At 44.1% G+C, this 22,559-nt stretch overlaps 4 protein-coding genes across 5 annotated transcripts; 1 reads left to right on the top strand and 3 right to left on the bottom strand.

Annotated features, from left to right (window-relative positions):
• The first annotated feature begins 5,766 nt into the window (after positions 1 to 5,766).
• On the top strand, positions 5,767 to 7,833 carry OTP80 (Tetratricopeptide repeat (TPR)-like superfamily protein). Its single transcript, XM_089629821.1, has one exon. It carries the CDS (start codon positions 5,805 to 5,807, stop codon positions 7,677 to 7,679), a length of 1,875 nt encoding a protein of 624 aa, XP_089485947.1. The 5' UTR covers positions 5,767 to 5,804; the 3' UTR covers positions 7,680 to 7,833.
• A 408-nt stretch (positions 7,834 to 8,241) lies between these two features.
• LOC149381857 (tropinone reductase homolog At5g06060-like) lies at positions 8,242 to 9,992 on the bottom strand. Its single transcript, XM_089630773.1, has 5 exons — positions 9,712 to 9,992; positions 9,419 to 9,626; positions 8,938 to 9,154; positions 8,736 to 8,842; positions 8,242 to 8,568 (listed from the first exon to the last, which is right to left on the bottom strand). The coding sequence occupies exons 1-5, from the start codon at positions 9,990 to 9,992 to the stop codon at positions 8,380 to 8,382; spliced, it is 1,002 nt and encodes a 333-aa protein (XP_089486899.1). The 3' UTR covers positions 8,242 to 8,379.
• Positions 9,993 to 12,328: 2,336 nt separating this feature from the next.
• Positions 12,329 to 16,356, bottom strand: PTAC16 (plastid transcriptionally active 16). Its single transcript, XM_089630772.1, has 6 exons — positions 16,290 to 16,356; positions 14,846 to 15,555; positions 13,788 to 14,246; positions 13,605 to 13,673; positions 13,427 to 13,485; positions 12,329 to 13,103 (listed from the first exon to the last, which is right to left on the bottom strand). Exons 2-6 carry the CDS (start codon positions 15,257 to 15,259, stop codon positions 12,587 to 12,589), a joined length of 1,518 nt encoding a protein of 505 aa, XP_089486898.1. The 5' UTR covers positions 15,260 to 15,555; positions 16,290 to 16,356; the 3' UTR covers positions 12,329 to 12,586.
• On the bottom strand, positions 16,216 to 21,779 carry LOC149381855 (splicing factor PWI domain-containing protein). 2 transcript variants are annotated; one of them, XR_016302054.1, is made up of 13 exons: positions 21,591 to 21,779; positions 21,415 to 21,504; positions 21,173 to 21,295; positions 20,815 to 20,982; positions 20,601 to 20,687; positions 20,324 to 20,460; positions 19,739 to 19,780; positions 19,609 to 19,665; positions 18,648 to 19,442; positions 17,967 to 18,065; positions 17,757 to 17,876; positions 16,821 to 17,627; positions 16,216 to 16,356 (listed from the first exon to the last, which is right to left on the bottom strand). XR_016302054.1 is itself a non-coding variant. In XM_089630771.1 (12 exons), exons 1-12 carry the CDS (start codon positions 21,609 to 21,611, stop codon positions 17,000 to 17,002), a joined length of 2,367 nt encoding a protein of 788 aa, XP_089486897.1. In that variant the 5' UTR covers positions 21,612 to 21,779; the 3' UTR covers positions 16,728 to 16,999. The 2 variants fall into 2 exon arrangements, 1 of the variants encoding a protein (XP_089486897.1); XM_089630771.1 differs by lacking the exon at positions 16,216 to 16,356 and having other exon boundaries at positions 16,728 to 17,627.
• Between the last annotated feature and the right edge of the window lie 780 nt (positions 21,780 to 22,559).

The raw sequence follows: 22,559 nt of genomic DNA, 5'->3' as shown, positions 1-22,559 counted from the left end.
CCCTAGACCGAACCGCGGACCGGTTTTCGTGTTGATCCATTTTCAGGCATTAACAGACAGTAGCGATAAACGGTAAGTTAATCCATGCAATACACAATGTTGTTTTATGCTCTTTTTAAGCTACATTGATAAATTTGGAAAACCATAACCAGCTCCTGAGACTACAGAGCGGTGAGCACAAATTTGGGAGAGAAAAATAGAAGGGTTAATAGTAACTTTAAGAGATAATGAAATAATACAATGAAAAAAAACAAATAAGTGGTGACATTAAAATGTTAAAAGACTAATTTACTTTTATGTAATATATATATATATATATATATATATATATATATATATATATATATATATAATTTGGTATATATGTCAATCTTGTTAAATAAATAGAAAAATAAATATAATTTTTTTGAACTAAAATACACACTAAGACAAAATTCATATAATAAATTACGATTCTATAATATTTTTTTTTTTTGAGGAACGATTCTATAATATTTGTTGTCGCAGCCTGCTGCAATATATATATTTGTAAGAAAAAAATTATAACAACTGAAATGTGAAAATTAGTTTTTGTCTTAACTTAATAGTGTCAAATATTAGAAAATTATGTCTTCGTAAACTAAAATATTGTTGAAAACCAAATTAATGGATAAAATTATATGATTCTATGGTTGGTCACTGTTAAGCCGTTTTTTGGATTCAACATTTGTCGACACGTGGTGTGCTTGGAATAGTCACGTGCCTAGTCTTGTATGGGCCCAGAATCACTATTCGAGATTTCAAAGGGCTCAAGGAAGTTTAGGACAAGACCCAAAACATCCGAGAGCTTCAGAGAAATCTTTGAATCGTGATTTGAGAATAGAAGTCACTCTTCAAGGTTCCAAAGGGCTCGAGGAAGGTTAAGACAAAGCCTAACGCGTCCAAGAGCTTCAGAGGATCCTGAAATCGGGTAGCGGGTCGATGAGATTTTTCTCTTACTAAGTGAAGAGCATGAGAATTGATTTCTCAAGCTCTTGGACACTTTTAGAGAGGGAAATGTAATTTGGCTTTGTTGGCCTTGATTTGTGTGAGAGTAAATATTACCTCTTCCAATCTATAGAGAATGGAAGTGATTATTTCTCTTTTTTGTGTGAGTGAAGTAATTTTTCTCTTTGTTTATTTTGGATCTCTAATGTAGTTTGAGAAAAATTAGAGAGAGAAGTAGGAGAAATAAATGCATGAGTTTGGCTAGGTTTTTTATTTCTTGGAGAGAAAATGGTGAAATGATGTGGGTATTTATAGAGTTTTTGGTGTTGTGTTGAGAGATTTGAAGTTATTTGTGGGGGCCCAGCCGAATTTTGGCTTAAAAAAAGGTGTTTGGGCGAGCAACAACACTCCTGGGCGGATAGAAATAAACTTGGCCGATGACATCATCAAGCAATGTGCGGATGACATCATCAGATAGGGGAAAAAAAGGCTGGCGCATGGCATGTATGTGCAGGGTGTGTGGTGCGTGCGTGGCAGGTGCATGAAGGGTAGAAGTAAGCTGGTAGGAATCTTGGGCTTTTGCTTTGCCAGGCCCATATTTTTTGGGCTTCAGAAAATCCTGACCCAACATTAACCCCCCAGTTTCTCGTGCGACTTGTTGTGCGAGAAACTTAATTTCTCGATGAGAGTCTTTTCTTTTTCTTTTTCTCAATGGCCTTGGTGGGTGGTCTTCTGGAGCGCAAGGGATCGGGCTTTGAGCTTTTCGTTGATTTCGGAGCCATGGGGTTTTGAGCGACTCGATCACGGGGATCGAGCGACCCTAAACCACGGGGGTCGGGATTTTCGGAGCCACGGGGGCCTTAAGCGACTCGATCACGGGGATCGAGCGACCCTGAACCACGGGGGTCGGGATTTTCGGAGCCACGGGGGCCTTGAGCGACTCGATCACGGGGATCGAGCGACCCTGAACCACGGGGGTCGGGATTTTCGGAGCCACGGGGGCCTTGAGCGACTCGATCACGGGGATCGAGCGACCCTGAACCACGGGGGTCGGGATTTTCGGAGCCACGGGGGCCTTGAGCGACTCGATCACGGGGATCGAACGACCCTGAACCACGGGAGTCGGGATTTTCGGAGCCACGGGGGCCTTAAGCGACTCGATCACGGGGATCGAGCGACCCTGAACCACGGGGGTCGGGATTTTCGGAGCCACGGGGGCCTTAAGCGACTCGATCACGGGGATCGAGCGACCCTGAACCACGGGGGTTGGGATTTTCGGAGCCACATGGGCCAAGTTCATGCTAGAGGCAACAAAATGGATCATTTTTTCATTGATATAAGTATTTCCACTGTGTGGATTACAAAAGGTTTCCCTTCGCGGGGATTACATGTGATGGTCACAAAAAGATGGTGATAAAAAAGTAGATTAAGTGGAGTCCGATCGTTTACGCGGGTCTTGCTCTTGCCTGGGCGGCCTCTAACTTTTAGGTGACAACGTTGAGAGGAGCTCTTGCCCTTTGAGCTTCGTTCTCATTGTTCCCCTTGTCGACTGATTTGCCGTGTCGGCTTGTCGAGGCTTCAGAGTTGTTGACCATTTTAAGAACGAACTCTTTTAGTTCTCCTCCTCGAATTAAGGACTCGATTTGTCTCTTCAAATCGATGCATCCAGAGGTCACATGTCCGTAACACTGGTGAAACTCGCAATACTTGGACCGGTCTCGTTTAGCGGGATCGCTTTTTAGAGGCGCGGGGTCGGTAAACTTGTCGCGAGCTAATGCGAGGATCCTCTCAGGCGGGGCGTTCAGCGGAGTGAAATTCGAGTGGTCTCGAAATTTTTCCACCAACAGACTCTTTGAAGTATGAGGTCGTCCGGTATTGTCGGCACGCGCCTTTTTCCTTTTCCAGTCGTCGGACTCTTCGTCCTCCCTTCGGCGATTTCCTTGGTCGCTTGTCCTTCGGATCTGGACAAACTCTTCTAGAGTGATGTATTTCCCGGCTCGGGCCGTGAGCTCGGTCATTGTCTTTGGCTCTTTCTTGATCAAGGAATTGAGGAAGTCGCCAAGTAGGAGTCCGTCGAGAATCGCCGAAATGGCGTCGCCATCTTCGAACTTGTCAACTCTGTTCGACTCCTCAGTGAAACGTGACAAGTATTCGCGCAAATATTCGCTTCTCCTCTACCTGACTGTTCGGAGGTGGCTCTTCCCCAGCTTTCTCTCTCTAGAGCCGCTGAAGCGGGCAAGAAAGTTTTGTTGCAACTCCTCGAAAGATCGAATGGTTCCGGGCCTTAACTTGAGGAACCATTGGTAGGCAGGGCCGCTCAAAGTGAGGCAAAAAGCCTGACACATGATCGCCATTGAGTGTCTCCCCACTTTCATCCACATCTGGTACTGCTGTATGTGACAAAGTGGGTCAGCCTTTCCATCGTAAGCAGGGATGCGTGGTAGAAGGAAGTCGTGCTTAAAATCCTCTGCGAGGATATTCGTGGTGAATGGAGACGCAACGTCTTCCATCATGTTGCGGACGTCTGGCGTCAATGTTTGGGTTGCTCTGATGCCTTGCACTTCGTCCCTCAACTTTTGGAAGAGTGTCATCACGTCCGTATTGTTAGTGGGGGTTACCGCGGGGGCAAGTCTCGTCGTGCGTCCTCTCTCGTTAAACGCCTGGTCGAGAGGCGCAATGTGTGGTGGAGTTGGATCGGTCGGGATATGTCCCGTTGCCGCTCGGGGGTTCGCCGGGGGATGGGGATTCCGTGGAATCTCCCCTCGAGCGTTTAGTTGTTGCCTTTGGTCTTGGCCATGGCGGGTCCCGGGTCTCGGGTTATGGACATGTCTTGGTGGCGCGAACCTTCGAGTATCGCCGCTATCCACCATGTCCTCTTCGTGGCCTCGGCGATCGAAGGTGGACGGACGCGACCGATCCGTTCTAGCCTCGACGAAGGAGCGAGAGCTTTGTGAGGCGGCCGGGTGGTTTCGTGGCCTTGGCTCGACCATCGCTCGGCCAGCCTGACGGCGTCGATGATGGTCATGAACTCCTCGTGCTCCTTCGAGGTGGTTGTGGCCGATGTCCTGAATGCTCGGATCGGGGACGTCATCGCTTTCTCCTTGAAGGGGCTCGGGTGCTTCGCCTTCGGGGTTTTCGTCGGGGACTTGCTCCGAGTCTTCAATTTCCGGTCCCAACGGGATATACTCTGGTACGTCTTGCTCGTCGAAGACGTCGTTGATGAGGGTGTCTTGGCCTCCGAGTCTCGCGACAACGCCGGCGAGACGAAAGATACTCGTCTCGATTCGCTCCATTCTTGCGTCTCGGTCGCCTTGAACGAGTGCGGGGAGAGATTCCTCTCGGGGGGCGTCGTTCTCTTGGGCTTGGCGGGCTCGGGCCCGAGTGTTGAATGCGATGCTTCCCGCCGGAGGGGCGCCGCCCTCGGAGATGGCTAGGTGGCTAGCCATTTGTTGTATGTGAGTTTTGTGGTATTCCGTGGAGGAAGTGAGTTTGCCGGTGGAGAGCTCGTGGTTGTTCTCGAGATCCCCTCCTTCTAGCGCCAAAATGTTAAGCCGTTTTTTGGATTCAACATTTGTCGACACGTGGTGTGCTTGGAATAGTCACGTGCCTAGTCTTGTATGGGCCCAGAATCACTATTCGAGATTTCAAAGGGCTCAAGGAAGTTTAGGACAAGACCCAAAACATCCGAGAGCTTCAGAGAAATCTTTGAATCGTGATTTGAGAATAGAAGTCACTCTTCAAGGTTCCAAAGGGCTCGAGGAAGGTTAAGACAAAGCCTAACGCGTCCAAGAGCTTCAGAGGATCCTGAAATCGGGTAGCGGGTCGATGAGATTTTTCTCTTACTAAGTGAAGAGCATGAGAATTGATTTCTCAAGCTCTTGGACACTTTTAGAGAGGGAAATGTAATTTGGCTTTGTTGGCCTTGATTTGTGTGAGAGTAAATATTACCTCTTCCAATCTATAGAGAATGGAAGTGATTATTTCTCTTTTTTGTGTGAGTGAAGTAATTTTTCTCTTTGTTTATTTTGGATCTCTAATGTAGTTTGAGAAAAATTAGAGAGAGAAGTAGGAGAAATAAATGCATGAGTTTGGCTAGGTTTTTTATTTCTTGGAGAGAAAATGGTGAAATGATGTGGGTATTTATAGAGTTTTTGGTGTTGTGTTGAGAGATTTGAAGTTATTTGTGGGGGCCCAGCCGAATTTTGGCTTAAAAAAAGGTGTTTGGGCGAGCAACAACACTCCTGGGCGGATAGAAATAAACTTGGCCGATGACATCATCAAGCAATGTGCGGATGACATCATCAGATAGGGGAAAAAAAGGCTGGCGCATGGCATGTATGTGCAGGGTGTGTGGTGCGTGCGTGGCAGGTGCATGAAGGGTAGAAGTAAGCTGGTAGGAATCTTGGGCTTTTGCTTTGCCAGGCCCATATTTTTTTGGGCTTCAGAAAATCCTGACCCAACAGTCACTACAGTCAAAACAAATGCAATAATTTTTAGCTATTTAGGGAATTTTGGTCTAATTAGCCATGTTTTTATTATTATTTTAATTTGTGATATTTTAGGCATAAATTAAAGTTCGTATTACATTACAGAATTTCTATTTTTAAGGGTATTATATTCAAATAAGCGAATTTTTTTATTAAAAAAAAAAAAAAAAAATACGAGTAGAAATTACGTGTTACGGATCATATTTTTTTCATTTTTTTTTTTATATAATTATCTACTTGAATTGCTTAACGAGGTGACAGTAAACGGTCGAATTTGATAAGGTAAAATACTAAATTCAAATGCTTGTGCAAATCTTGCATTGAGTTTGTGGTCAAAGTCAGACATAGGCAATGCTCTGTGCCACGCTAGGCATTCAAGGGAGCACAATTCTCCCGCGAAACCCGAACCCAAAAAGGCCCAACAATCCCGGCGATCTCAAGTCACTTCTCCGGAACTGCAGCCACGTCAGCCATGTCCGAGAGATACACGCCAGAGTCATTCGAAGCGAGCAAGACCAAAACCCTTTCGTGGTCTTCGAGCTCCTCCGCCTCTGCTCCGCCGACCGAGCCTCCAAGATTTTCCGGTGCGTCCGAGCCCCGAACGTGTTCCTCTACACCGCTCTCCTCGACGCCTTAGTCTCTTCCGGCTCGCGCTCCGACGCCGTTCGACTGTACTACGCCATGGTCGCCGGTGGATCGGTCACTCCCGACGCCTACGCGATGACGTCGGTCCTGAAGGCTTGCGATCTGAAATCCGGCCGAGAGGTCCACGGCTACGGAACGAAGCTCGGGCTGTGCTCGAACCGCTCGGTGAAGATGAAGCTCCTCGAGCTGTACGGAAAATGCGGCGAGTTCGACGATGCACGCAAGGTGTTCGACGAAACGCCCGAGAGAGACCTCGTCGGGTCGACGGTCTTGATGACCTGTTACTTCGATCGCGGGCTGGTCGAGGAGGCCGTCGGGGTCTTCGGTCGCGTCCGGGGCAAGGACACGGTGTGTTGGACGGCGGCGATCGACGGGCTCGTCAACAACGGCGAGACCAACCGCGCGATGGAGATCTTCCGAGCCATGCAGGCGAGCGGGGACGCGAAACCGAACGAGGCTACGATCGTCTGCGTGTTATCCGCGTGCGCTCAGTCGGCTGCGTTGGGGCTCGGGCAGTGGGTCCACTCCTACGCGGAGAACCGCGGCCTCGATCTCAACCCCATCGTCGGCGGCGCTTTGATCAACATGTACGCGAAGTGCGGCGACATCGAGAGGGCGCAGAACGTGTTCGAAGAAATGCCCCGCAGGGACGTCACAACGTATAACTCGATCATCGCCGGGCTCGGGATCCACGGGAAGAGCCTCGAAGCCGTCGAGACGTTCCGGTCGATGGTCGGCCGCGGCGTCGAACCCAACGGCATCACGTTCGTCGGGGTCCTGAACGCGTGCAGCCACGGGGGGCGAGTCGAGCTGGGTCTCGAGATCTTCCGGTCGATGGTCGAGGACCACGGGATCGAGCCGCGGGTCGAGCACTACGGGTGCGTGGTCGATCTCCTGGGCCGGGCCGGGCGGGTCGAAGAAGCCTACGCCTTGGTCGCCGATTCATCCACAACCCAACCCGACCACGTCATGCTCGGCGCTCTTCTCAGCGCCTGCAAAACCCACGGAAATCTTGAGCTCGGAGAACGGGTCGCGAGGAAGCTCTTCGAGCACGGGGAAGCCGATTCGGGGACGTACGTGCTGTTATCGAACGCGTACGCTTCGTCGGGGAAGTGGAGAGAGAGCGCAGAGTCGAGGGCGGCGATGAAGGAGCGGAGCGTGAGAAAGGAGCCCGGTTGCAGCTCGATCGAGGTCGGGAACGAGGTCCACGAGTTTCTCCTCGGAGACATAAGGCACGCGGAGAGGGGAGCGATCTACGAGAAGCTCGGGGAGATCGACCGGAGGCTGAGATCGGAGGGCGGGTATTCGCCGGAGACGGGATCGGTGCTTCACGACGTGGACGAGGCTCAGAGAGAGCGAGCTCTGGGGATGCACAGCGAGAGGCTAGCCATCGGCTACGGCCTCATCTCGACCCAACGCGGGACCGTTCTGAGGGTCGCCAAGAACTTGAGGGTCTGCAGCGACTGCCACGTCGTCATCAAGTTGATATCCAGGCTCTACGAGAGAAGGATCATCGTGAGAGACCGGAACAGGTTCCACCATTTCGAGAATGGGGTTTGTTCTTGCGGAGATTATTGGTGAGGTCGTTTTTTTGTTGTGAAATTGTAATTATGCTCGGAAAACAACTTGCGTAGTCCTAAACAGTTCTTGAAAACTTGAAAAAAGTGTATGTTAAATAGTTGAGATTTTTCTGGCATGATTTATACCAGAATGATTAATATATTTGAGATGATATAAAGAAGATTAAGAGAAAACCAAAAACATGGTAAACTACTAGACATCAACTTGTTACAATATGGAAAGAAAAAATATCAGTTTTTTTTTTTTTTTTTTTTTGAAACAAGAATCTTATATTAACAGGCTAAAAATGCCAATTTACTAAAAAGGGAGAGCAAAACGCTCTCCAGACAAAAATGTCAGTTATATTGAATTTTCAAAACTTAATCGGCATATACGAATCAAAAGAATTTAATCCCATAAAATATTGTAATTTTATGGGTTGTTACAGTTTCTTTTACAGTTCATAGTTTTATTTATCTTTTAATTTCAGGTTACAATTTCAATTTTAAAAAACTGATATTAGTAGAAATTTTCTGGAATTTGATATTCTTGGAATGAGCATAAAAAAAATCCGTTTTGTGGTATTTCTCCAAAATAAATGAGAACAAAGGATAAATATATAACTATTAGACTCTCCTACATCAGATACTATGAAAATCCTCATAGAGTTTGAATTTGGATAGAGAAACAAATGGGTGAGTGTAAAACAGATTGGCCTTTTTCAGTGGTTGGTCGGGTAAAAACCATTGACGGACATGCCTCCGTCAATGCCAACAATTTGGGCTGTGACATAAGACGAAGCAGACAAGCACAGAAACGCCACAACAGATGACACCTCGTTCGGTTCTCCGACCCGTCCCAAAGGTGTTCTTTCATACACTTGCTTTGCGAACTCCTTATCGCTCAGTACCTGAAACAGGTATACCGATTAAAATGATTTTTTAGCAAATCTAGTTGGATCTTCTCTTGTTGTTAGAAGTCGGGAAAAAATCACGTGCATATAAAAAAAAAATCCACTATTTCAACCAAGACATTTGTAACCAAAACTCTTGCTGTCACCAAGAGTTTGAGCTTTACCTTTTCCACCATAGATGTTCTGACGTACCAAGGTGCCACGGCGTTAACCCTTATGTTGTCTTTTGCCCACTCACAAGCCAAACTTTTCGTGAGTTGATTGATCGCTCCTGATAACCGGAACAATACACAAGCTAGTTATTAGATTGTTGGCACAGCCAACAGCCCGAAGAAAAGAAAAGAAGAAAAATTATGTAGTTGAAACCTCTAGTTGCTCCAAGAACAGACATGTTCTTCAATGAGACGAGAGAGGAGACCGAAGACATGAACACGACTCGTCCCTCCCCCGATGCCTTGAGTAGCGGATGAGCGAGTTGGCTTATGTGAAACGCGGATTCGAAATTCATTTCCACGAGTGTCGATAGTTCTTCGGCGGTGAAGTCAACCATCGGCTTCCTTATGTTTGTTCCCGCACTGCTTACCTGCAAAGAATGATTACAAACTAAACTTATAGATAAAACCTCTGATCCAAATTTTAAAAAAAAAAATGCAAATTCAATGCAGTCTGCGGACACAGAAGTCTCATAAATTTCCTATATTTTTATTTTAATATTCTGAATAAAGTGATCCATGTCCATCTTTTGCCACCATCATTCCAAATTTTTACACATAGCTAATCCAACTGAAATTTCTAGTTACATGAGACATAACTCGAGTATAAGATGATGAAATGGATATAAGCTTACAAGGATATTGAGCTTCCCATCAAACAGCGAAGCCACAGAGTCAATCAATTCCAGTCTCTGAGATCTTTTCGAAACATCGCAAACCGACCCACCAACCTCGAACCCAGAATCTCTCCAACCTCTCAAGCACTCATCGAGACCATCTCTATCCCGAGAACACGTGTACACTCTAGCTCCGAACCCCAAAAGTTCCTCCACAATGGCACGCCTAAGATAGTGGAGATTCGCGGTTCAATTTTCAAATAATACCAAGTAAAGCTTTCAGAGCACGGACAAATTATTGGTTCGCTTACCCAATCCCGCGAGTGCCACCAGTGACTAAAGCCGTAGTGCCACGAAGCGACCATCTTTCTGAGTCCCCGATCGAACCGTTTTTGGGTTCGGCGTTGAGCTTGGGACTCCAATGTAGGAGTTTAGAGGCTCGGAGACGAGGGAATGAGACCGCTGGGTTGGTTATGGAGGGTTTTGAGAATCCGGAATGAAGAGAATGAGGTATTTTTGGTCTGAGAAAATATGAAGGAGTACTTGCTGACGAAGAAGATGCAACTGAGAGTGAAAACGCTGGTTGAGACATAATTTTATTATTATTATTATTATTTTTCTTTTGCCGTGTTTGCCAGGGTAATCAATGTCTGCCTTGAACATTTCTAATTATGTCGCTAAATATGTCGTTTGTCTCGTTTACATGGTAATGTACTAAGCTCGTATAAATTTGATGAATTACTATGGAAACACGAATGGCATAAATGCCTACCACTACAAAAATAGGTACTACGAGTCCAAAAAAATCAAAGTTCAACCCAAAAACAAAGAAGCATAGCGAGTCCGACACAAAAAACAAGTTGAAGAGCCCAGACTCAAGACAAACCGGACCCGCCTTCAATCCTGCAAAAGTGATGCCCATTCTATTTTGGCGACAATGGTTGGCCTCTACTCCCATGTCATTCTTACTCGGTGACAGAGGTCGACCTCTACTTCAATTCCTTCTTGGCAACAGGGGTTGACCTCTACCCCCCATTCTATCTCGGCAACAGGGATCGACCTTGATAGAAAAGATAAAGAATGCTATTGAAAGCATATGAATAAAACTCAGCCTAATATTCTCATTCATTACTAAGGGTATATATACACAGTAAATACAATGGAGAATGCAGGGAATATCCTCTGCTCATTACATCGTATTATGGCTGTCAATATGTACGGAAAATAATGAACCAATTATGTGCTGCCAGGGTGGTACGAGGAGCTGATTCCGATAAGTTCAGCCACGTCAGGTTGGACACGTCAGGCTGTTCTAGAACCATGTAGAAGCTGCTGAGAGGAACAGGGAAGAACGACTGATATTGAGCTGAGTGACAGGTTGTTTAGTTTATTGGTCTAACAGACCTCTGCCCTCATCCCATCATGGCAACAGTGGCTGACCTCCAACCCTGTTCCATCTCGGCGACGATGGTCGACCTCTACCCCCATGTCTATTCGTCTAGGCGACAAGGGTCGACCTCTGCTCCCATTCCGTCTTGGCAACAAAGGCTGACATCCAACCCCGTTCCATCTCGGCGAAAGGGGTACCTCTACCCCCATTTCATCTCGGCGACAAGAGTCGACCTCTACCCCCATGGCAACATAAGTTGACCTCTACCCCATTCTTTCCATCTCAACAAGGAAGATCCGCCTCTACCCCAAACTTGAAAGGAGGACCTTAGTGAATGACGATTTTACCACGACTCATCACATCTCTATAAATACCTCAAATCTCCTAATTTTGAAGTAAGTTTTCTCATAACTTAAAAAACCTCAGCTTCACTCTCATCTGAGACCCTCTCTCTATAGAATTATGAAGTATACCACTTGGACTAATGTTGAGAGTCGGAGTGCCCGCCGGAGGAAACCCCTCCGCGCCTCTCTAGCTCATGTTTCTCTCTTTTTCAGGTGAAGAACCACCGAAAACCTCTTTCCGGCACGGCGGAGGCGAAAAATTTGGAGACAACTTCCCCGTTCGACCACTGCGCGGTCATAGGGTCCGGCCCTAAATCGAACCGCAGACTAGTTTAAGTGTTGATCCATTTTCAGGCATTAACAATAGCAACAATTAATGTTATTTTTATCTCATCGTTTCATTTTTTACTTGTAATGTCATTGTTAAGACATTGCCCTTAGAATTATTATGATTAATTGGACTTAACTAACAGGCGGTGTGGATTTTTTTTTTTAATTACACAAAGCTTTAGTATAATGATAAAACTACTAGTAAATAGGATTTTAGACACAACACATAATTAGCTCTGAATGAATCTAACACTAAATATAATTGCTTCCTTATCTTCTGTATTTTGACAAAAAAGAAGATATAGTGGACATTGAAATTCGAGTACTCAATTTGGTCTTTCAAAATACCCACAAGAGTTAATGGGGGAGATTCAAGCAACTGTGATCAAATTATCATGAAAAACATGATTCTTTTAACTTTTATTGATTGTGGAAGACGGTTATTTTGTCTCCACCAAAAAAACAGAACAGACCCAACAAGACATCAAAGTACCCATAAACAAAATCTAACTTGAGAATGTATATGTATAACGTCAATAAAACCGAATAACAACTCCAGTATTGGCCCCAAAAGTGTGAGAGACAACCACACGAGATCCTTTGCCCCAAGAGCGTTGCTCAAGCCAAACATCGGCTAATCCGGTACCATTGGAACCGACAACGTCAAAGTCGAAAAAAGTATGTCGCACAATGGGCTCCGATTCTTCCATGCCATCGATATCAACGAAGCTCGACGCCGACAACTCTCGCCTCTCTTCCTCCAAATTTATGCAAAAATATAAAATACTCTAATGCTCAACGACTAGTAATCGAGTAGAAGGAACAAGATGTCTCAGTAAGATTCATCATTAACAGGCTATCAAGAATCAAAGATGATGTACAGATTTATTATTACTCTCATAAAAAGATAATCAATACATTTTGAAAAATAACTTGATAATACAAGCACTTTTTTGCTGAAGCTCATAAAACCTCGCCTATGAACACCACCAATAAAAAGAAAAATACACATAAATACTAATTTAAAAAAAAAAAAAAAATTAGAAAACTGCAGATATAATATATAAAGAAGCACTGCCAAGCCAAAAGCTATGGCTCTTTCTCACTCACTCACTCACTCACTCACTCATCGTCGATGTATATGGTCTCTTGCTTGAACAGCCCGCCGAACACGTTCCTCACCTCGGCCGGATTCTTCTTCTCCGCCACGGCGGCCTTCCCTCTCTTGGGCGGCGCAGCCTTGGCCTTCTTGACGGGACCGCTCTTGGGTTTGACGACGGCCTTGAACGACGGCAGCGACAGCGCTTTGGCTGCGCCTCTCACGGTCGCGATCCTCGTCTTTTGCGGGGCTTCCTCGTCCTTCTCCTCCTCCGCCTTGGCTCTTCCGTTTTGGGCGGCCGCGGCGGCGATCTGGGAGCTGAGCTTGTCCCACGAGAATCCGGCGCCGATGTCCTTGGCCTTTCCCATGAGGCTCTCCACTGTGGGGCCCGCGGATTCTTCGGATTCCTCGGACGGCGCCGGCGATTGCTTGGCTTCGAGCTTCTTGGCCGCCTCGGCGGCCTTTCTCTCCTCCTCCTCCGCTTTCGCTTTCGCTTGTGCTTCTAAGTAAACTGCTCTTCGTTTATCCTCCACGATGGAACTGAAAACTCGGAAAAATTAACGAGAATTGAGCCGAGTGGAAACCATTTTTTTTTTTGTAGACTATAACCAGTTTTTAAATGGGTCCAGTGGTTAAATAGTCATATGAAGGGTTAGAAATTTCCAAATAGTCGACGTTTCATTAACTTTTGGTAAATAGCCCCGTAACTCTACTTACGCAATCAAAATGACCAAAAATGCAGAGTAAATTAATGTGTTGGCTAGGTTATATTGGCTAGTTACGAAACAATTATAAAACGTTGGCTAAAACGCAAACGCTTATGTTTATGTGGCTTATATCGCTAAATTTCTATTTTTAAATACCTGAACAGCTCATCAATCGGCTTTGAGGGCGCTGATGAACTCGTGTATACTTCTACCACCTAATTAATTTAAGGTGAGCAAAGAAAAAATACATGAGATACCGAATCTTCATTGTAATAATAATAAATAAAAAAAAAAAAAAAAAAAAGGGCAGAGAGCAATGAATATTAAATGTCACCTTATTTTCTGCCACGGCGGTGTTAGAGAAAACCTTAGCCACCAGAGACGCTATCTGAGACACGCCGACCTGCGAAAGCAAAAAAAAAAAAAAAAAAAAGAATGTCAACTATGTCCGCCACGAAAAGAAAAAAAACGGGACTCGGTGATTAATCAACATTTACTAGTGATTACATTACATTACTTTGGAGTCTATTGCACCTGCGGTTCCTTCCGGCGAGACAACAACGGAGTTGGCGGTCTCCGGCGAGAAGTCGTCAGTGAGGGTGGCCTTGATGAAGGTGTAGGCGACGCCGGTCTCGATGACCTTGGCCAGGAGCTGAGGGAGGCTCAGAGCCTGGGAGCGCGAGAAGAGGCCGCTGAAGAACAAGGTCAGGCCGTCCAGCACGTTGTTGGTGGACCCCGCACCGCCGCCGGCTCCGGCGTCGTACACCACCGCCAGGTGTCCCACCCCTGCCAGCTCAGCGGCCTCCACCACCGCTGCGGCGTTCGCTGCGGTGACCGCTGCGGTTCCCCCGTCCTCCCCGGGCCCCACCGTCACCACCACCTTGCTCGCGCTCCCAATGGCCTTCGCGATCGCCTCCGCGTCGTTGAACGTTGACTCCACCGCGTTCAGCCTCTTCGACTCCTCCTTCGATATGATCTGTTTCATTTTGCAGTATTTTCAGAGCATGTTTTTATAACAAATTTGTGAGGAAACAAGAGAGAGAGATATGTAATACAAATTTGTTTGCATCTCCCATTTTAAAAAATACACATTAATCCGGTCGATAATGCTAAAGCCTCGTGGAATTTAATCGAATCCGACTCGTATATAAAAATAATTCTTCAAAATAATTTAGTTATACACATTAGCCCTCGAATTTTCCTTGATCCAAACTACACAAATAAAAAAATAAAAATAAAAAAACGGATTCTCATTTGTTTCCCCCTATAATACATGTATATATCATAGGGTTCTCTAGATTTATAGTTATATGAAAACTCAAATTTTGTCATATAGTTAACATCCGGTAAATTTTAAGTATATAACCCAAGATTCTATTAACAAAGCCAAAAACACGGTAATAATTGTAAAAATAAACCATCAGACCCCAATGACATAAATGGAACGTTAAAAACATTCCTACAAAGTCACATGTAAAATTTACGAAAAGTTGACTAATTAACAAATCTCAAAATTTTGGTGACTTGGTTATTTATAAACTTGTATATAATATGCACGTTATTGACTATTTTAACCTTGTAAGTGGCGGCGAGACGAGCGAGTTCTTGGGCGGCAGCGAGGTCGGAGACGCCAGCGCGGACAGTGAAGCCCTCGCGCAGGAGTGTCTGAGCAATGCGTAGCCCAGCCTGACCAGTGGCTCCGGCGACGAACACGGTGCCGGGGTCCTTGCTACGCCGGCCCGGCCTGAACGGAGACGAACCGCCGCCGCCGCCGCCGACCGGGATCAGTGACTTCATGTCCGGAATCTTCGCAAAGTCGAAGTCAAACCGGAAAGGGGTGGAATTGTTGCCTTTCTCAGCTCCGGCGTCGGATTTTCCGGCGGATTTGGCGGCATAGACTCTGAGCCTCTTGTTCTTCAAGGTCGTCCTTGAGCTCGGAGGAGAGGTCAGAAGGAAGGAGTAACTGGTGGAGTTGAGAGCTGAAGCCATGTCGGAGATGTGAACCAGAGAGGAATTGTGATGGTGGTGGTAATAATAGTAGCAATAGTAACTATAGGTGGCTCTTCTTCTTCTTCCTTTTCCGTCTCAATTCAGTTAGTTTTTCCACATCCATTCCATGTCAGACACTCTGGTTAGTCACCCCTTTGGCCGGTCGCAAACAGAATTGAACTGCCTTTGTGTTGTTGGATATTATCTGGATGAACAATCTAGCTAATGACGTGGTGCCACGTGGTGCGGTCTATCCTCTGAGCATAAATTGAGCACCAGAGATTTCTTTTGCTATTCTAGATTTTTAGCATACAAGTCAGTAGTAGTACACTATCCACCATGGAACCACATGATTTGTTTTTATTTTTTTAAATGGTGATCCATTATGGCCCACAGCAAATTGACACAATTTTCAACGTTCCATTTCAGGAGGAAAAAAAAAAAAACAGTTGCAACTTACACCAATCATGTTTAATATGAATTAATAGTTAAAACATTAGATATCTCCTTCGGAAAACTTGTCTTTGTCTTCTTTTTATACTTGGTTAATATAGCTTATCGTAGATGAAACCAAGTGCCCAAAATTGCTTGTAGTACATTGTAGTACTACTACTACCCCCTCGGAATATGTCGACACGTGATCTTTTGTTCTTTCGACAAACACACAACGCATGTACTAGTTTCCATTTCCAAGTAAAACCACCATAATTTTAGCAAACAAAAAGGGTTGCTCTAAAAGAGGAGCTAAGTTTCAAGCCAAAAAAAAAAAAAAAAAAAAATAAGAGGGACTAAGCAAAGAATTAGTCATGCAGTGAATCATATTATTATACAATCGTACAAGTCTCAAAACCATTGCTTCCTTGAGCATGCTTAAGCCAAGCCAAGCCCATTGAGTTTTTCTTTTATATTTAACCTTGAACCAGAATCAATGAAAACAATGATAATAGTAAAGTACAGAGAAATGAACCTACATGGATTGACCTAGAGATGGTATCTCTAAGAAGTCCCACATAAATTGAAGAGGTTTCACCTGTATTCATGACATTATGATGTTGTGCAGATCAGCTCAACCATGAATAGTTGACAGTAGTGTATATCTATCAATCCACCACAAAAACCAAATTTTAGTAATCAACTATCAGCCACAGTAATGCAACCATCAAATACCTTTCAGGTTAATCTTATAATTAATTACTGATCATATAATGGCAATGCTAAAAATATGGTGGTTTTACTTGAAAATGGAAACTAAATACCCGAAAACTATTACAATCACACCATCAATCCCCCGAGACTAATACCCCATAAACTAAAACAAATAAACAGCTACTTGTCTGGCCTGAGAACAAATTATTCATTCCCAAAAGGATTAGCTGTATCAAGCATCAAGAATATAGTAGAAAGCTGGTTTCACCAAACAAAGCCAGATAGCATATATCATTCATAATCTAACATACAACAAAAAAAAGACGGCAAAGGGGTTCTACACCGATAGAAATTATAGAATATATTAAAACAATTAAAGCCAGATTCCTCTGGCTAACAGAAAGACAATTATTACCAGAAAATCTAGCAGAAAGGCCAGCATAAAGTTGCACTCATGAGATAAGCTCAGGAAATCCTCATTATCCAATTTCAGCTGCCAGGGATAAAAAGACTACATTATACTCCATAAACATCTCAAACAAAAAGCTGATTCAAAAAAGAAAGAAATGGTATTTATGACAGCATAAATTAGACTTAGTGACTGATGCCCTTCTTCGCCTTGAGTGATTCAAGAGCTTTATTTCGCAGCTCAATCTCAAGCTTCCTCTGCCTCTCGGCCTCCGTCTCCTCGTTGTCACTCGAATGATATTCCTTTCTTTTGCCATATTCGCCATCTGATGCAGAATCGTCGCTCTGGTTCTTGCCTTTATGCTTCTCCGAGTGGCGTTCTTCCCTCCTCCGGCGGCGGTCCGCCCGCTTTTGCCGTCTCTTCTCTTTACGCAGTTTTCTTTCCTCTCTTTTCCTCCGCTTAGCGTCCTTCCTGTCATCTTTGTCGGAATCGTAACTATCATCCTCGTCTGAAGCCGAATCGTGCCTACTTTTGAGCTTTCTTTTTTCCCTCTCTCCTGCTTTCTGTTTATCATTTTCCTCAGAATCAGAGCCGTAAGTGTTGGCACGGTTATCAACCTTTTCTTTCTGCGCAGGATCTACTATTTTGGACGGTCTAGTGCTCTCCTTGATATTGTTTGATTGAGACCGGCTCTTATCCTCGGATTTTCTTCCTTCGCTAGAATGCAACGCCTCTTGCCTTTTATCGAGCAAGGAGTCTCTGTTCACTTTGGGAGACCGCCGACATTCTGTGGAATCTGGACCCCTCATCTCTCTGACAGGGGTGTTTTTTTCAACAATTAATATAAATATAAACATTAACATAAAGGAAAAATAAAAAATAAAAAGGAATGGAAATACAATAATAGATCAGTGATAACTCAATACACAGCCAGGTTCTTACTGTTTTTCTTCAATCATTTCATTGCGTCGTAGCTTCTGTTCACTTGGTTTTGTTGACGGACTAGAGGTTTCATTTCGGATTATACGTTCCCTGGGTTGCCTAGGAGAAGGCTTATTTGGACTAGAAAAAACAATATATAAGATATATGAGAACGAGATTAAACCATTCGAACATGAATGATATGAGACGTGTTGGCCTAGATTACAATACCTTCTTTCTTCACTTGTACTCCTACCACCTGGTGGCGATCCCGGCATTGCAGGAGATCTAGGAGATCTGTTGGCCATAGGAGAGCCTTTTTTACGAGACCTAAAAACAGTTGGACAAAGCATAAATATTAATTTGCAGGAATTAAATGAAAATGACTATAAACGAACTATCCATGTCCTCCTTGGTAGCTGCCTTTCTAAACTATGACCTAAGTCCCCAGTTTTGGCAACCAAAAGAAAGCCCAATTCCTTTTGTAAACACGGTTTTGAATGAGAGAAAGAAGTGCAGTCATTTTATGAAACTAAAACAATAATTTGCAGGAATAAAATGGCGAGCTTCCCATGTCCTCCTCAGTAACTTCCTTTCTAAACTATGACTAGTCCCCAGTTTTGGCAACCAAAAAAGTGCCCTTTTTGTCAAAAACACTGATTTTAAATGAGAGAAAGTGCAGAAACACTCGAGAAAGGACGAGCACGACTGAAGTGGCTATACATACAAATATATTTACATCTTTTAAGTTATAGACTCCATTAAATAATGATGGTGTGATTGTGCTTACCATACCTAGAACAATGATGACTATGGATAAATAATTGATACATAATTCTTCGGCTCTACATGGTATATCTAATAGATTCGTAGTATATACTAAGATATTGGTAGTAATGTTATGCGACTAACCTTATTCTTTCATCGGGTGATGGCATGGGAGATCTTCCCCGGTGTTTTGGAGACTTCCCTCTGATCAATGGAGGGGAACCGCGCCGAACTGGAGACAAAGAACTCCGGTCCAAGGGTGACGCTGACCGACTCACGGGACTTGATCTCCTCCCACCAGCCAGAGGTGAAGGTGACCTGCGCTGTATCGGCTCTGGTGACCTGCGACGTACTGGCGAGGATGATGGTGAAGGTGACGCGCGACGTCTCGCCGATGAAGGAGATACGCGACGTCTTGCAGGTGATGGGGAACGGTGACGGCGCCGATACGGAGAGGGTGACCGGCGTCGGCGCGGTGGTGAAGGTGAACGGCGTCGACGCGGCGGTGAAGGTGAACGGCGCCGGCGCGGTGGCGAGGGTGATCTGCGGCGACGAGGCGGGGATGGTGATCGGCGCCGGCGTGCAGGCGATGGAGATCGGCGCCGTCGAGCCGGCGATGGTGATCGGCGTCGACGTGGAGGCAATGGAGATCTGCGACGACGATCGGGGGACGGTGATCTGCGTCGGCGAACAGGAGATGGTGATCTACGTCCAGCGGGAGACGGTGATCTGCGAGATACTACTCGGCGCCTTGGAGGAGATGGTGATCGAGATTTCCTAGAGTTCAAAGCTCTTCTTCCTCTTCCTGGAGAGACGGAGTCTCGAGGCGAGTGCCTCCTTCGAGGTGAAACCGATCGCCGCCTTCTTGGAGAGCGAGAATTTCTAGGGCGGCCTCTCACTTCGGGTGACCTGGACATACTCCTTGACTTGTTTCTCTCACTAAAAATTGTGGATAACGAGCAATATGTTTCTGTTAGCGAAATATACAAGAGAACTTCTAAACGCACAAAACCATTCATGCCATGCTATTTAGAGGTTGAACGGAAAAAAAAATAAAAAAAATAAAAAAATAAAAAATCCCATTATTTAGTAATAGAGAACATACTCTGAATAACTTCTGGACCTCGACCGTGATTTGCTCTTAGATCTTCTAGGCGATCCTCTGCACATCAAATAAACTTTAGTTGTCGGTATCATGACGCTTATAGTAAAGTAGAAGCAATCAGCAAAATTACCTAGACAAAGCATGGCGACCTGAAGGTGGAGATCTAGAATCCCTGCATGAGAATAAATTTACTAATAATCGTACCAATTAAAATAGCATGCTATCCGGAACAAACTCAATCTCTTGCACCAAGTAACTACATTCAATCTCGGCATTATTAACAGAACAAGTGCTTATTTGTTAGCTTGAAGGTACACATCCAACAAGCATTTTACCTAATCTCAAATATACGAGATGGATCCCTAATACCCAACTCAATAGCTAACACTTGGAACTACTTGTGTACACAAGTTAGTGCAGCGTAGTCAATGCAAACATGTGACTTCCGACGCAGTCAGCGACTTACAGCTAACTCTTATCAGCACAAAAAATCTAACACCCTAAAATAAAATCCTACACAAAATTCATTTGAAAGAAATTTCAGACTTCCACAAATATCAAAATCTACCTAACATAAAAAAAGTGAGCACTCGACCATAGGGCATAAGGTACCAAGAAATCTATACGGCATAAAAACACTACCGAAAATAGCCTTCTATTCATACTATAATCCATACTCCGTCCATGATTTGATTGAATTGACAAGAAACTCTACCTGTTCCTAGCTCTCACTCCATTCCGTTTGCCAGCTCCTCGCTCGTCGTCAAGACGATCACTCGAAGCCCTTCCCGATTTACGCCTCCCGTTTGGCTCCGATGCAGCATTAGTCGCTTTCATTTCAACCACTCCGTCCTACAGCAGTTTGAGGTAAAGGAATGATGAACCCAAAAAATTGGAGAAGCTAGCTGAACGCATGAAGACACAAACATAAGTCAAAACCAAAGAACTGCACTCTAGAGAACGAAACTCTAGCATGAACAAAATGTTATTACCATCTTTCTCAATCTCTCCTCTTCAAGTTCTTTACTTTCCTGATCCTTCTTTTTCTGAATTTCATTTGCTATCAGATCTGCCTCCTCCTGCACACACAATCAAAAAATACAAATAAATCAGTAACATCGTACAAGTAATAATACTCTGTCATTAAAACAAAATCGTTGTGAATGAAAAGGAAAGACATGAATGTGGAAGCAATAAGTCGCTAACCTTCTTCTTCCTGGCTTCTTCTTGCTTAGCCTCTAGGAACTGTTGGGGAACACCACTGACGTTGTTTTGAGCACTCAGGAGAAGTGTCCAAAGCTCTTTCATAAATTTTCCAGTATTCTTTTCCATGAAACCAGTGAGCGAAATTTGTATCTGCTTCCCATTCACTTCCTGTAGATAGCAAATACGTGTGCACCTTTTATACATTTGAGAACCATATTAAGATTAAAAACGTTAAATTTCGAACTTTCAGAGAATTGACATCTTTCCCTCGCTTGGTATCCAGTTCAGCATCCAAAAACCAAAGGATTTGACCGTTTAAAAGCTATTGCCTAACTGAATGAGTAGAGAATTACACTACCTTCCCATCCAGAAGACCATAAATGAAGTTGATAAGCACTTCGTCTTCAAATCCAAGAAGTTCAGTCACTCTGTTTGCAATCCATGGCTTGATAACATCCATACTGACCTTCGTAATATCGACCTAAACGCATTTTCATGTCATCCGGTAAGCATGAGGTCACAATCTTTCAAACCAATCCCGAGACCTGAATATCAATTCAGAACAATGGGAAAAATAAAGCCCAAAAATAGAAAACGAACCAAGTGCTCCAATTCAGGATGGAACTTCTGCGATTTCATCAGCTTCGCTTGCTTGTTGGAGAACCTCGTGTCCTGATCAGCCGTAGTGCCCTATAACGAACAAAACACGAGGTGAACAGCCGATTGGAAAGGGAAATTGTCGAGTGAGATTTCGAAATCGGCGCGAGGAGTCTCACCCGGAAGAACCCGCCCGACATTTTCTAGGGTTTCCTGAGGCGGAGGAGAACCAGTGAGGCGAGCGATTGACGACGGTTCGGACTTCAGAGCCGAATCCGAATCTCAGCAGTGTGCGTGTGGGCGAGTGAGAGAAATGAAGGAAAGAACGAGAAAAACCCTTCAACTAGGACTAGAAGCGCCAAGTTATAACCTACACGACTGAGCATATTTACAATTTTGGCCCACCACAAATTAAAATGGGAGATATTTCGCTAGTTTTTTTTTTTTTTTTAATAATTCAATTCTAAAACGTATCATCAATTACATGGAATATTTAAGCACAAATTACAATATATAATCTTCAAACGATAATTTTTGTTTTCTAGAAATTGAACCATCGCCTTTTCATAGAGTTTACCTCACAAGCATGAGGTCTTGCCATCCAAGCTAAGCTATTGGAGGTAAATATCTTGCTAGTTAGAAAAAAATATGAATGGATTTATTTTGTGCAACATACTATAATTGGATTGTTATTGTTTTTTAAGACAAAAATATATTTCCAAACACTTTTTCTTACTTGTCTATCTTTCTAACTCTCTCATTTCTCATTCTGCTGACGTCCCCTGACGATCTCCGATTGTTTTTAGCTAATGTTGTCGGAATTCAATATTTTTTTCAATGATAAACAAAAAATGAAAAAAAAAAAATTTTAAATTAAATTCGCACGTGTTCATCAGAGATCGTTAGAGATCATCAGACATCATCAGAATTAGCGAGATAGAGAAGTGTTTAGATTGAGGAAAGAAGAGCTTTTGTTATTTTATTAAAACGCAGTAGGAATTTGTGCTTAGATTGTGAGTATATGTTTTTGAGATATTAGTTGAACTCAAAATTCAGTGTGTGTGGTACTTTATAATTTAACATGAAACTATATATTATTATACATTATAATAAAACTTCAATGGGATATAATTATAGTGCGAAACTAT

The sequence above is a fragment of the Urtica dioica genome, chromosome 11 (assembly GCF_054948205.1).
Source record: "Urtica dioica subsp. dioica isolate 48M chromosome 11, U.dioica_male_clone48M_v1_H2, whole genome shotgun sequence".
NCBI lineage: Eukaryota > Viridiplantae > Streptophyta > Magnoliopsida > Rosales > Urticaceae > Urtica > Urtica dioica.
This window is presented reverse-complemented; position numbering and strand designations above follow the sequence as displayed.

Excerpts from the sequence above, each read along its gene's own strand:
- OTP80 (XM_089629821.1), top strand. The coding sequence starts at position 5,805 with ATGCTCTGTGCCACGCTAGGCATTCAAGGGAGCACAATTCTCCCGCGA.
- LOC149381857 (XM_089630773.1), bottom strand. The coding sequence starts at position 9,992 with ATGTCTCAACCAGCGTTTTCACTCTCAGTTGCATCTTCTTCGTCAGCA. Across the intron at positions 9,627-9,711 it reads GGTGGCACTCGCGGGATTGG|GCGTGCCATTGTGGAGGAAC; the intron begins GTAAGCGAACCA and ends CCACTATCTTAG. Across the intron at positions 8,569-8,735 it reads GAACATCTATGGTGGAAAAG|GTACTGAGCGATAAGGAGTT; the intron begins GTAAAGCTCAAA and ends TACCTGTTTCAG.
- PTAC16 (XM_089630772.1), bottom strand. The coding sequence starts at position 15,259 with ATGGCTTCAGCTCTCAACTCCACCAGTTACTCCTTCCTTCTGACCTCT. Across the intron at positions 13,674-13,787 it reads CAGGTGCAATAGACTCCAAA|GTCGGCGTGTCTCAGATAGC; the intron begins GTAATGTAATGT and ends TTGCTTTCGCAG. Across the intron at positions 13,104-13,426 it reads CCGATTGATGAGCTGTTCAG|TTCCATCGTGGAGGATAAAC; the intron begins GTATTTAAAAAT and ends CCGAGTTTTCAG.
- LOC149381855 (XM_089630771.1), bottom strand. The coding sequence starts at position 21,611 with ATGTCGGGCGGGTTCTTCCGG. Across the intron at positions 19,443-19,608 it reads AGGTCCAGAAGTTATTCAGA|TGAGAGAAACAAGTCAAGGA; the intron begins GTATGTTCTCTA and ends CACAATTTTTAG. Across the intron at positions 17,628-17,756 it reads GAAATGATTGAAGAAAAACA|AGAGATGAGGGGTCCAGATT; the intron begins GTAAGAACCTGG and ends CACCCCTGTCAG.